At 37.9% G+C, this 14,324-nt stretch overlaps 1 protein-coding gene across 2 annotated transcripts in view; it reads right to left on the bottom strand.

Moving 5' to 3' along the window:
• Window positions 1-6,655, bottom strand: part of LOC115612623 (rab proteins geranylgeranyltransferase component A 1-like) — a 68,997-nt gene extending 62,342 nt beyond the window's left edge. For both annotated transcript variants that reach the window (XR_003993097.1, XM_030497131.1), the window contains exon 1: window positions 6,582-6,655. Coding sequence is in view for 1 of the 2 variants with exons in the window: in XM_030497131.1 (XP_030352991.1) it covers window positions 6,582-6,630 (49 nt within the window). In the remaining variant the exon portion in view is untranslated. The remainder of the gene's footprint in view (window positions 1-6,581) is intronic.
• Between the last annotated feature and the right edge of the window lie 7,669 nt (window positions 6,656-14,324).

The following is a 14,324-nucleotide window of genomic DNA, read 5'->3' on the forward strand; positions in this document are numbered from 1 at the left end:
TCTGCATTACAGACTATGGTAGTGGTACAGAAATGACAACCCACTAGGACAGGTAAGAAACCATAACTGGTCAAGGAGGCAGCCACAAGTAAAAATGTCCTTCTCCTACGTTAGTCATTTCATACAGTTATCTGTGCACCAACAGAGGAACATGGCAATGAAAAACCCCAAATCTCACAGCTGGTGCAAATAAATATTATTTAGAAAAGGAACTCAAGCAGACACTTATGCTCCAAATAAAAATTTAACTTGTTAGTAAAAATCGTGCTCAAACCAAGCAGTGTTCTCTGAAGAGGAAGAAAAAACACTAATGAAAAAACCCCCAAAACCAGTAAGAAAATACGCTTTCTGAATCTGGCTCCAAGTCATAACAGCCCAGGAAAATGAACATCAAAGATATCAGAAAAATGAATATATGTGAGATCTAGACAACAGCATAATGACTACAACAGAATTTTAGCTTCTCAAACATTTATATAGAAATTGTATCACTGGATGAGTCACATTGCCTTTGCCTGTCAAAGTTCAGCATCTGAACATTTCACTCGTGGAATGTCCAAGACACTGATTCAAGGTACTAGATTAAAAACCTAGCACCCAATTTGGCTGACCACTTTTTGAACTACAGGTGAAAGTGGATTACTTCAGGGTGAGGAATTTTGTTTGCTGGAAAGGAACAGCAGTTTACTTTCCCAGTTAAAGGGCTGCCTTCCAACAGAAGGGTAATTTTCAAAACAATACTAAATCTGTGTTCTTCTGGAGAAATACATATTACTTGTGTAAGCACATCCCCTTAAATCACATCTATTAAGGAAGACAACAGGCAAAATCCAGAAGATTCTTTGTGTCTTAAAGAAAAACATTAAATTGTGTTGAATAAAGAGGGTTTGACTTTTCTAGCCCACATGACAGCTATGAGCTTAATCTTTGGTCTACAATCAATAGCAGCAGATACACAAAAAGCAAAGCACATATATTAAAAGATCTGTATTATAAGACACAGATGAAGTTTTATTTTTACAATACTTTGACTTCCTTTTCTGCCTCCCTGCAGGAAGACAGCTCTCCTTGCTCTCGATACATTTTTAAACCTTTCATAAAAGGACATTTAAAAAGTAAAGTTTCTTCTCCTACATTAGTAATTCCATACAGGTATCTGTGCACCAACAGAGGTTCTTCCGAAATGCTTTGGTTGGCTCTCAAACAACTTCAGTGCACCACTGACTTGGAGAGATGAGTTCTTGTAGAAGGATTGAATCACCAGCATGATTTGGACCAGAATTTCCAAGCACCTTGCTAAGACTTTTTCTAAAGGAGTTTTCCAGCTTGATATGCAGATGACTTACTCTATGTTTTTTGCAGTAGGATCACAAGAGTACTACAGTCTCTTATTTTGTAAGACCAGCAATAGAATCGGAAAACCTGAAGAACACTCACAGGTTGAGAAGGACAACAAAAGATTCATAGAACAGTACATTATCTTAGAAACCAGTGAGGGACATTTCACAGTGTCTGGGAAAGAATCCTATCTGAGATATCAGTGGAAGAAGCCCAAACCTCCAAGAAGGCTACCATAGCACCTCTGCTACACGAAAGAAATCAGGACAGAAAGCATAACCCCTCAGGTCAGAAAATAACCCCTCAATTTTAGTCAGTAAGTAAAAAACCAAAAAGGCCAGTAAAAAGATAAAGGTATGTTTACAGTTGGAGAACACTAAAAATATAAAATAAAGGGACTGGGAGGGTGGGGAGAGACCTGTCAGTATTCATTGTGTTTGACTTTACATGGACAGGTAATGACTTACTTACAAATGATAATAACATGGATCTATGGCCTCTTTCCAGACCTCAACATTCAAGTCAGTGTCACTGTGTTAGGCCACAATGACCACTGACATGAAAAAGATCCATCTCCAGCTTTTGTTGTAAAACTCTAGATAGCTGCTGCTGTAACTGAAGACTGTGCACTTAGATAAGACAATGTAACCCCAGTATCAGCCCATAAGACAGGTTAGAAAACGTTTTAGGCACATTCTAAACATATCCTGTAAGAATAAAAACATTAGAAATTATTAATTTTTCAAATTTTTTTTAATCAATCTTCAAGGCTAACTTCCTAATTCACATCCTAGGTTAGCTTTTCATGGTATATTTTAAAAACTGTATTAGTATCTGGAAGTGATTTTTCCCAACACTTGTACTTACATAAGATAAACATAAAGTACTTACACCACTCCCAGCATATCGAACAATAAATAATAGATTCTCCTGACAGGACTTTGATGACCTGGCAAAGCCCGAGTGCTTTCAGCCAAAATCATATTAAACCATAAATCACTCTTTATTTTATAGAATATTTCAAAATGGATTCCTGCTTTCTACCTTGAAAGTCATTTCATGTGTTATTTATAACCACTGAAAACCAGAATGGAAAGAAAATTGCATAGAACTAGAAAATTTACTGTGACTGCTTTTATAAAGAATAACTCCTTTTTAGAAAAAAATTAGAATTACTAGCAGGCAAATCTGTGAATACAACCACCTTTTAAAGAGCCACAGCCTTTCTTTGACAACTTCACCAGCAGTTAATACAGGCCTTGTGTAGTATCAGAGGCAAGCTTAAGAAGTTAAGACTGAACATAATCCAAGCAATTTAAGAAACTCAAAGGTAAGGACGATCCTGCATCCTTATTCACACCACTTACAAATATGCACAGCCATGCTGCAAATCTGTGCATTTAGAGTGGTTTCTGCTAGAAATTCAACTTTGCTGGAAGTTTTGCCTATGAATTTTCCTACTTGACAACTGCCTAAAGACAAAAGCTCTGCCATTGACTCCTAGCTCTGAGTGTCACTCTTAAATAGATGCCTGGCTTTTGAGATGTTTATCAAAGAACTCATAATGTTCCCTCTTGCTATAAATGTACTACCATTTTAATGCTTGCACTAATATAAAAGTTAAGCACACAAAAGCTTATCAATAATGAACTCATTTAAAGGAACACGATTATGCCAACCTTTAATTCCTCAAGCAAGAACTTACATCAGCCCTCCAAACCTAGATCCTACAGGCTTTTAGACAAATAAAAATCACTGAGTATCACTTTCTAAAGAACAGACCTTCCAAAATACCAGAAATGCTTTGAGGCTTGATGATACTGCATAATATCTGCCTTGGCAAAGAATCACCCAATCAATCCGTTCCTGTTTGGTTAGAGGGTAACTTGACCATAATGCTATATTCAAAAAGCAGGCAAGTAGGGGTATGAGAGGCTGGTGGGTGGAGGGGAGGGACTGACTTCAATTCTGCAACAAAAAAGGGGAAGAATGAAAGAACAATGTCAGAACAGGTTTAATTCTCATACTGTGTTGCTATCAAAAATCTCAAGATATGCCCACCAGTTTTACATCTCATGATTATCTAGTTTTTCTTTAGAATTATGTGTTTAAATTCCACAATAGTAGTGAAACTTTTTCTGCTGAACCCACCAGTACTAGTTACTTTTGTCCTACACATCCATCTTGTTCTAAACTTGCCCATTCAAGAAAATATTTAATCTGGGTGAAGGAAAAGTAGGTTTTTCAATAAGTGAATTTACTTTTCCCTTAGAAATATTGATGAAGTAATTGAACCTAAGCATTAAATGGAGCACTGATGACTAAAATTTAGTGTGAGGTTCCATTTTCATCAAGCTTACTACAGGGAAGCAGTTAAATGAGCCTGAAATAAAAACAAATTCAAATCTAATGTTACCACTCAATCTAATTATTAAAATTAATAAATGCACCTATTATAAAACCAGAAAAAGGCCACACATGCAGAAAAGAATGCAATTACTACTATGCAGTTAAAAATATCATTAACACAAACATTCTAGTTATTACAATATGACAATTAAATATCTATAGGTACACTCAGCACTGGTTATAGATTAGAAAACAAGAGATCTGAAGACAGGGCTAAAATATTCCCTCAAGAGTCATTTCCCAGAAGAGAAGACTGGTAAAAGTTTTACTTTGAATAATCTTCCATACTGAGTAATTTAATAGAGATTTAATAAAGCAGTCAACAGTGTTAGTCACCATTTATGTATGTTCTTGGTAAAAAGGAATACGAAGAAAAGACAAAATAATTCCCAAAATATAGATTTCTGAAAATCTTGACATTGCCTATAGTAGTAATCTCTATAGGTGAGCAAAACCATAATCTTTATCACAAATCCACACCACCACCACATAAAGCAGTATTTCAGAGGAAAAATTTAGCTCAAAGAATTTTTTTCCCCCGACATCAAAGCTCTAATATTACAAGCTCGTTCCAAAGCAGGGAAGATCATATTCAATGGTTCCTGCATGACCAGCTCTCATTGGGACAGACAGTTCAGTTTGCAGGTGAACTGTCAGTGCTAGGTGAATTCTTCTAACAGTGTAGTTAGATTGCCTCGGCACGCACAGTCTCTTTCATCTGACATCCCATCACCAGCCACCACTCCTCCGCAGCGAGCAGCCTGGTACCACTTACCACACATGCCCAGCAAGCACAATGCACCGTGGGTCGTGAAAGGCAGCTCACGAGCCGGCTGCCACTGCCGGAGCGGCTCCCTTGGCCTGCGCTCCGTGCCTGCGCTCCCCTCAGCGCGAGGGCTGCCAGAGCAAGTGCTCTAACCACAAAAGCTCCTGAAGAAAGGACTGGCAGCACTGGAATCATGAAAAGATGAAGTCTTGTTTATCTAAGTTCTAGGCAGCTCTCCTAACGTCTCACTAGCTTCCTTAGCAGCTACAATAGCTACTGTTACTGTTTTCACCTTCTAGTTTCCTCAGTAGCTAGAATAGCTAAATAGCTTAACATTAATGTTGTTTTTATAAACTTTTGAGTTTCATTTAATTTTCCACATCACTGTTTTTGTCATGGCAGTAAAGAATGAATTATTCTCCAAACTCAGAGAAGTTTTGCAATCTTTAATATTTTGCCCTTTCGACACTTTAGCCTTTCATTATTTACTGTTCTTTTCAAATGCTCAGAATATTCACAAATCTGAACATGTGTGAAAATGTCAGACTCATTACCAGGGCTTCCACTCCGTACAACAGGATGGGGATCTCTTAAGCTGCTCAAGAACCTTAATTTTGCCTTTTTAGTAGAGTTATGATCTACAATGGAGACAGTATGTTTTTATAATCTCTCACAAACTTCTGAACTAAATAAAAAATCCTTGGAGCAATTATATATACACTGTAAAGGCATCACTTTTTCCTGGGAAACACTGAAAACAGCAATTACACTAAGAAACTCACTCATTCTATTCCAAACTACTAGAGAAGTAGTCTTAAACCTGAAGGACACAATTTGACAGATCAGTGAACTCTGAAAACACAGTTCCTGATTTCACATGGAAAACAGTAACGTTTACAAGTGTCTTCTCTTTTGTGCTCCAACCAACGTCCTGAGCTGACCATGGAAGCTCTTCATAAATGCAAACTAAATCTGAGTGTAAATCTGGGACCTATAAACAGTAAGGTATTTTGAACACTTCAAGACTAGAGCTCAATGCTGAATTTAAGGTGGGGGGCCTTAACAAGACCAGTTCGAACCAGGACACTGTCACTGTGTTCTACAAAACAGAAATCTATTTCCATACTTAACGATTATTATGATACACAAACAGCAAGTATCTTAATTCTGAACAAATATTTTAAAATTTGTCTTGTAGTTATATTGCTGTAACTACAACATACAGTATCATACAGCGTGGTATGTTTCAGTGAGACATTCAAGATCTCCATCATTATTCACCTGAACAGGAAACAGGATGAACTTGTACAGGATATAGAAAGGGCAGACAGCGCCTGAAAGTTAACTCTGTGATACGTGCAATCATTCAATCTTATGTTTGTTCATATACTGAAAAATACACTTTAATGAGGAGGACTCAAGAAAGAAAAAAAAGTTTTGGGTTATTTGTAAGCAGGCAGAGAGGTTAGGAAAAGCTACTGTATTATAGGATAGAATAATTTAAAAAAAGATATTGTCAACATATACCATACATTCTGCAACAACACGAAGTTTAGCTCTTCAGAACTATTTTCAGTGCAAAAAGTAAACGTGACCAGCAGGAAGGTGTTTCAGGAAAAAGGGCTGCCAAGGGTGGCAGAGCCAGACAAAGCTTTATGAACTACCAAACAAGGGCCTTATCTCGGGAGGGCTGGGCAGCAGGTGTGCCCCACCGGCTCATGGGGCCGGGGTTCATGGAGACCCCCTCCCAGGGAAAGCCAACCCCACACGAACCTCCGGGCCATCTCCATTCCTGCGCAAACCCTGACGCTTGGCTCTCAGCAGCGGCCTGCCGGTGCCCGGGGCACTGGCGCAGCGCGGTGCTCGCAGGTACCCTCGGAGCTACACGCAGCCCAGGCCCCCCCGGCCCGCCCTGCCCAGACGCCGCCGCCCCTGCCCTCAGGTATCAGCTCTGCTCTCCCGCCTTCCCGCTGCCCCTCCCGAGCGCCAGCACCCTGACAGCACCTGCCCGCCCAGCCCCTCCGCCCCCCGGCGCAGCAGCCCCGGCGCAACCCGCCGCGTGCCCTACCGGTCCCTATCACCACCACATCGAACTCCGAGGGCAGGTTGTCCGCCATCTTGGGAGGGGCACCGTCATGTGGCCGGCGCTGCCGGAAATGGCGGGCACGGCGGCCGAGGGTTCCGGGCGCGGCCGCGGGGGCTGCCGGGAGGTGCAGTGCGGGCGGCGGGCCTCGCCTCTGCCCGCGCGGTGAAACAAAGTGTGTTAATTCATCTGTTTATAGTCATTAGTCCCATGTCCTTCCTTGTTAATTAACAGGCATATGTTGGACTGTGCTTTGCGTTCCAAACCCCTCTATTAGCCCATCAACTGACATCAACTCCTACTTTTCCCCTGAAGCCGTAAGCCGCGCTTAGGTCTTGCTCTGCCTCTTCCTTCACCTTATGAAGAAGAGGGGACCTGGAGCGACAAACGGAATCCACCGTTCCAAAGTTGCCCCGTCTGTATCGCCAGTCTGAGTGCAGGCACAGCAAGAATAAAAAGCTATGTTTGAAAAAGCCGGATGCAGTGGTGCAGGCAAAATAACCCAGCACAGAATACCTGTGCCAGGATACACGGGAAAGTTCTAGAAAGTGTTGCTTTTTATTTTGAATTTAATGGCTGATACAGCTTTAAACTAATCTCTTAATATTATTCATTGTGTATGATTATATTAAAGTCTTAACACCTTAAATCAATAATAACAATAAAGCAGCTAGCAGCCTGTTAACACCTTATTACAAGCTCCTTGTTCCCATAGCAAAAGAATAGTGCAAGCAGTATAAAGCGACTAATGGAAACCAGAGGCCACCTTACCCCGCGGTGCTGCCAGCCATACTAGAGCAGAGTACAGCACAGAAGAGTCTAGCAGGAAACATCAAACAATGCAAGAACAAAAAATACATAAACGTCAGTACTTGATTACCATGCTAAGAAATATATAACAGAGAAAATTAGTAGTTATGGGTTAAGATAGAAAAGGAGCAAGATCAAATCTTACGTGTCTTACGCTTATGCTTTCAACTGTCCCAATAAAGATTAAAAAAGAAAAAGAAAAAAAAGATTCCTTTCTGCAGCTTCCATAGTGCAAATCTGTGAATGAAGCTGTCACTTCCATTTTTTAATGTGTGACAACAGAAATTTAGCTCCAACATTCTCACGATCTCTGGATCGCCCTGACCTAAAATGTCATGAGTTGAGGAGCAAAGCATCACTATTGGTTCGATCAGATAAGACAAATTTTCCTTGCACATCCTTTTCTAACTGAGGGAGGGCATACTCCTGAAAATAGAACTTCATTGTGAAAACCTTTTGTTATGGTTTAGCATAACTCTAGGACTGCACTGGAACAGAGCTATTTCATTACCAGTGTCTTGCTGTTTCTCAAGTACTTCAGTATTTATCCCACCATAGAATGCTGCTGTTTGGTTCTGCAAGTTCTGTTAGCTTCATTCACAAGATGCAATCAGTGCAATCCTATTTTGTGATGACAGTCGTTACCCACTGGACCAGAAATTCTTCTTAGTACTATTTATTTGACAAAAATGATTATTCAGGATCTTTAGCTGCAAGGTTTGTCAGTCCCATAAAACACAAAAATATATCTCTCTACTTTACAGTTCTAATATCAGCAAATGTAGAGATAAAATATGTAAGTATGAATAATTTTTATGAGAATTTCATGGACCTTGAGAAAATGTCTTAACGTGTTTTTCTCTTTAGCTATTTAATTGCAATGTCATATTAACAGAAAGCAGCATACCCAATTCTGCATGGATGAATAAGCACATTCAATAAAGAAGATTTAACAGAGTAAATCAAACACTGGATTAAACATTTTCTGCATAACAGACCACAAAATGGGCATTCATTTTACCAATAGATCCTCTACAGTAGAAACAAATAGAAATGCACACCACCATAATTAAACAGCACATCCTGTGGCCTGATTACAGAATTTCTCTGTATTTTGTTAAACTAGGTCTCATCAATTAGAATTGTCAAAACTCATTCAGAAAAGCACACTGACAAGACTAAATGCAATTTTTAAACCATTTGTACGAAATATATTTGGTTTTCTGTGTTCTATGAAATAATTCACAATATTGCAGATAATTTACAGTGTTTTTAGCAATAATAGTTCAGGAAGACACATGCAAAGATCAATTTAAAGATGCCACTTTTAGCAATACTTTTTCTGTAAGCAATTTTTCCAACTTTGATTTCAAGCAAAATAGTGCTCGTAGAAACATGGGGGTTTGGTTTATAGCTTTTATCTGGTATTTTTGCATATTCCTAGAACTATCTTTGTTGCTTTAAAACCTGTGTAGTTAATATCTAATTTCATCAAAGTACTTTTGGGAAATAGTCATCATAGCAAAACCTCATAAACTATGTGGTTTTCTTTTCCCAGGTAGAAACACTGAAGCCCAAAATAAAATCAGGAAGAATAAGCATTAGAATTATGGAGTTTCTTGTTATGTCAGGATCTAGTCTCAGATCGTTTGATCAAATATTTCTTCCTCCAAAACCAAGCAGGAAATACTTTGTATTCACTAAGATGATTTATTTTTTAAGTTATGTAGTCTCTTTGTCCTGCAGTGACCACGTGTGAAATCTTGTTATTCATTCCATTATTCACTCAGTGGATAGAGAATTTAATTCTACTTGAGTACCAGTTTGAATGAGAATCAGCACCAGGATCGGGCCTATTAGCTGCTTGAAACATCTATTCAATAACCTGATTTATCCCAACTAAATGGCTCATTAGTTCAGGCAGCAAGAAAATGTTTGTTTATTGCTGAAGCTATGCATGGTTGTCATACAGAGTTTGCTGTTACGCAACTGTCAGCCACTCAAGCATGCACAAACTAGATTGTTCATTAACTACAGAAACAGCCACTCTACATTCAAGCATGTTTATGACAATATTATTTGTTTACAAATTTATTCTAAACTCTGATACGCCTTTATTCTACCTTCTTTGTAACCACTATCTGAATCAATCTTTCTTCTTGTCATGGCTTGCAGTGGTTGGTCCCAGTCATGCCCATAAAGCACACGAGGGTCTAATGCCTCTAATAAAACATTAGTAACCTGCAAGTTCTCAAATGTAAGTAGACACTTAATTCCCATGAATGGTATGAATATTCCTTTGATACAGTAATCTTGGCCTTGGTAGATCAGTGAACTAAACATATTTTAAACCCCTCAAGTAATTAAATCCACATTTCTCGGTAAGGAGTGCTGAAACCAATTTTGAAGTTGCCATTGTGATTACTAAGATGGGAGTAAATTACAGGATTGCTTAGAGAGACAGGGGAAGAGAATTACATTTCACTCTACTTCTGTAAGCATGCAAGACAAGAAGTCTATTTTCCCAATCTTTAATTAATGACACTCTGCAAAAATTCTGTAGGTCTCTCACTGCAGTCAAAACTGTCTTGTACAAAGTGAGCAAAGAGGAGAAAAAACAGGATTGTAGCTTTGATCAGCGTGCTCTGCCCAGCCTAACTGGCACCATGTAGAAGTGAGGCTCCACTTCAGCTTCCTTACAGATTGCCTATGAGTTTTACAGGCTTCCTAAAACTACACATGTGCACGATGAAGGAGATAGTCTTTTCAATAGCCCAAAAGTTCAGTTATTTTTTATGCTACAAGCTAATCTTTAATGCTTAAAATAGCTGATGAACCTAGGATGATGAGTAATATGCTGCAGTTTTTATTGCTTGTCTCTTAGAGGCATGTGGAGGAAAGCTTACTTTAGGAATTGGAGACCTGGAGAACTACTGGTAGTGGAAGCAGACTGTATCTTGATTCACATTCACCTAAAACCTTGTTATTAATGCATTATATGCAATATATGGTGTCAGTTCAGTTTTTATTTGGTTAGATGAATTCTCTCAGTGCTCTGTGACAGTGTCTAAAATAAGCTGGTATAGCACATGAATTATTATTGCTGGATCTTCTTTTATAGTAGGGTTGGGATTTTTTGAAGCATTTAGGCATGTTTGTAAAACAGGCTTTTACCTTCCTAATTTTCATTCTGCATCTTTTTTTTTTGTTTCTTTTCAGATTAAAAAAGCGTACTTTTTAGGACTCCTCAGATGGAGACAGAATGGAATAAATTATTTTGGGGTTGGACTAGATGATCTTTGAAGGTCCCTTCCAACCCAAACCATTCTATGATTCTATGATTTTTGAAACTGAAATAACGTCAATATACTTAAACAAAGTACTAAAACTTCTTTATACATGTTTGGAAAAAAATAATCAGGAGTTTGTGACTATGCATTGGGTGTAAATTTTTAAACGAACGTGTTCCTTACCAGAAGTTTCCTTCACTTTCCCAGTGGACTGAAATGTGCTCTTTACCATATCTGAAAGTTTCTTGAAAAGACACAGTGGTATTTCTGGCAGAAGTTTGCATATCACTTTTATTTCAGACTTTGCACTATATATATATTACCAGTTCTTCCTATTTAAATGAATAAAAGAATATGCAACTTATCATCACTGTGTCATCATTCTGTAAATGTAAATTTTAATGTTCTTCAAAGTATTCAAACTCCCAAATTCAAGACTGGTCAATAAGATGGTGAAGTCAGTTACCCCAGAAAATGCTTTCCTATGCTGATGTCAAGGTAATTTTGAGGAGTGGAATATCCACATTGCAGATACAAAGGAGTGGGCAGCAGTCAGTTCCTGCCTAGTGTCAATGAAGAGGCTGGTATCAAAGGCAACACTGTGGACTAATGCAGGGTAAGTTATAAGAGAAAGCAAGTAACGGAACTTAAATCTAGTCGGACATACACAATTGAACCTCACCTATGATAGTAAGGATTTAAATTATAAATTCTCAGAGAATATATGTTTTGTATATGTATCAAATATGTTTATATAGCTTAATTACATGTTCTAAGTGATAACTTGGCATTTTTAAAATACTCTTTTAATAACTAATCTCTTCTGTTGCTTCTCATCTGCGGAAAATAACATTGTTAGAACAAAATTTTATATTAACAACATCAGTGTAAATTGGGAAGAGTTACTGAAATTCAGCCATTATAAAACTGGATGTTACAAATCACAGTTTAATGCTTTGTGTCCTACCAATTCCATTATTTGTATATTCCAGCATCTAAAAGTCTTGGTCAATTATAGTACTTCAGAAACTGCCAGTAAATGACAGATGAAAGAAACTGATTGCTTATATAGGACTCCTATATAATGTTGTGCTGTAAATCAAGGTTAGTAAATATGGACAAGTGTGCCTAATGATATTCAGTTACTGCCTTATTTCATTTACAATATTAGTTGAAGTAGTTGTCATTGCATAGTGAGGTTTTCAGTCTTGTCTTCTCAGGGTTTAGGAAAACTGTATCTTTTCTAACAGATCTGGAGACTGTAGCTTATTAAGAAACTAGTCTCTTTTCTCTGGAAATGTTCTTTTATATGTTGCATTTCTTTTCTTCATCCCTTTCAACTAGTTGCCAATTTATGCATATGGATTGTTTGGCCATTAGGGCATACTCTGAATTCATTACAGTCAACTGAAGTTTTACCATGAAAAGTTCAGCCTCTACATCATCGTCTTTTCTGATGGATTAACCAAAAATAATTATAGTAAAAGATGAAATGTATATTGCTTTAAACAGGAGACAGATGTAATTATCTCAATTCATGTATGTATGTATTTTAAAATGTGCCCATAGAAATACCAAAAAAACCCAGTAATTGATCTGGGAGATGGACAATACCGCATACAAAGCAAAAAACCCCCAACCAACCACAGAGAGGAAGGCTGGAGTTCCTTATTTGAGGAGAATGACAAATGCAAGATTCTTAGGTATTTTTTTTAAACACTAGTATTCTCCAGTCTTTGAAATCATAAATGACACATGGCTGAAAAGAGAGGATAAACCAAGATCAAGTTCTGAAACTGATAAACCTCCCTTAGGAAACTCACCATAAATATTAACATCTAATTAAAAGGGTTTAAAGTAGTCCATAAAGCTAAGTAATTGATGTGTCTCATATGCAGTATTTCTACCTAGACTTCACTAGAGAAACCATAAACAAAAGACTATAAAGGCCTCAGATGAAATGAGTTCTTGCAAGCTCAGATTCTTGTGAAGACACACTTATCACCAAGGACTCAATCATGAAACTGTATCCAAGAGACATCTAAAAGTTAGGAGCGAATAACAGCAAGAGACCAATTTTCAGGAAAAGCAAGCTATCAGTGATAATAGTAGGTTAAAAAAAACCCAAACAACTACATTTGAAATTATGTAGGCAGATGAATAAAAATGATACAGCAACCATTACTGTCACTTTGAGAAAGTCTGTGTTTGAGGTTGAATATGCCTTAGTTCCAATGTGCTGGGTCTGTCGGTGCTCCACTTAGAACTCTGCATTAAGAGCACAGATTTAGTTCAGGCTTTACAGCTGCAGCGGTGAAAACTTATTATCTGAGGGTGCATACAGCCAGTGGAGGAGCTACCAGACATCTTGCTCTATTTCCCTCTGAAAGGGCATATAGGAAAATATCTGTGACTTGGAGGAGGGTGATTCTGGGAGAAATTTTAGTTGTTAAAGGGCTGCGACTAAAAGGAAACCTATCAGCTTCTACAGCCATCAGTCTTGTTCCTAAGAAACAGGAATATATGTAATCACCTCTTATTTTTATTAAGTAAATTGACTAAAGCCATATACAGCAAAGGCCTCCTGATTAAGCATTTCCCTCACAACATTATGGTTAAGTCAGGTTTTGTATTTAAAATATTCTGGTTAGGATTTTGAAGCCAGAGAGTACCAACAGTGGCTCACTGAAATTTATAAGAAATTTGAAATGAGATTAAGCTCAGCTTGCCTCACAGAAATGAGAACAGGTCTAGGTTTTCTTTCAGAAGTTGTGAACTAGTGCCAGACTATATGTAGTGATGCTTTTGAGAATTCGGAAAGGACACTTATGATTTAACATCTATTTTTCATTAATCCAAACATTGTACACTCCATTTAAATGCTAGCTTTTCTTGTGCAGAAAATAAGGCAACCACATCGTACTTATTAAACTTCCATTAAACTGCATATGTCTAGGAGAAGAATGTTCCTACTGTAAACATTATGTGGGTCATCTATATGGAAGTATTTAATGTTTTTTATAAGATATTTGTATTTTAATCTGTTTTCAGGGGATGATGCAATTTAGCATTCTAGCATATCTGAAACCTGCATTTCAACACCATTGCCTTTATAATAGGGTGTTCTCCAGTATGCATTCTTAGACAGATAATGTATAAAATGAAAACAATAGGAGGTCACATCTGGTTGTAGTCTGAGGCAAAACTTTAGGTTTGAATGTATCAAATCATAATGCAGAGTACTGATTAGAGAAGGGGTTTTGGTTTAGTCTTAGTATCATCTTTTTTAGGGTAAGATCTAGGCTTGGTGGCTGTCAGTCTTAGCAGACATTTACATCATAGATCCACGCAATACACACAATACAGTTCTTTGATAAGGTAATTTCTCCAGTAGCAGAATTGCTCATTGTTCCCCAACATCCAGCTATTCCTAGAATTATAACCATCTCCCCCAGAGCAATTTTGCATCACAGACTCTCTTAAGGGGAGGGAGAAAGACTCTGAGCCATTATACTTCTGCTGTGTGCCTGAAATGACTCAGAAATGCTAAAACAGAAGTAATGGGAACCCAATGTTCACTCCTCTTTTTTCTATCTAACTTCTGAGTGGCACTACCTCCTCTGTTTGA

This window comes from Strigops habroptila, chromosome 9, assembly GCF_004027225.2.
Source record: "Strigops habroptila isolate Jane chromosome 9, bStrHab1.2.pri, whole genome shotgun sequence".
Classification (NCBI taxonomy): domain Eukaryota; kingdom Metazoa; phylum Chordata; class Aves; order Psittaciformes; family Psittacidae; genus Strigops; species Strigops habroptila.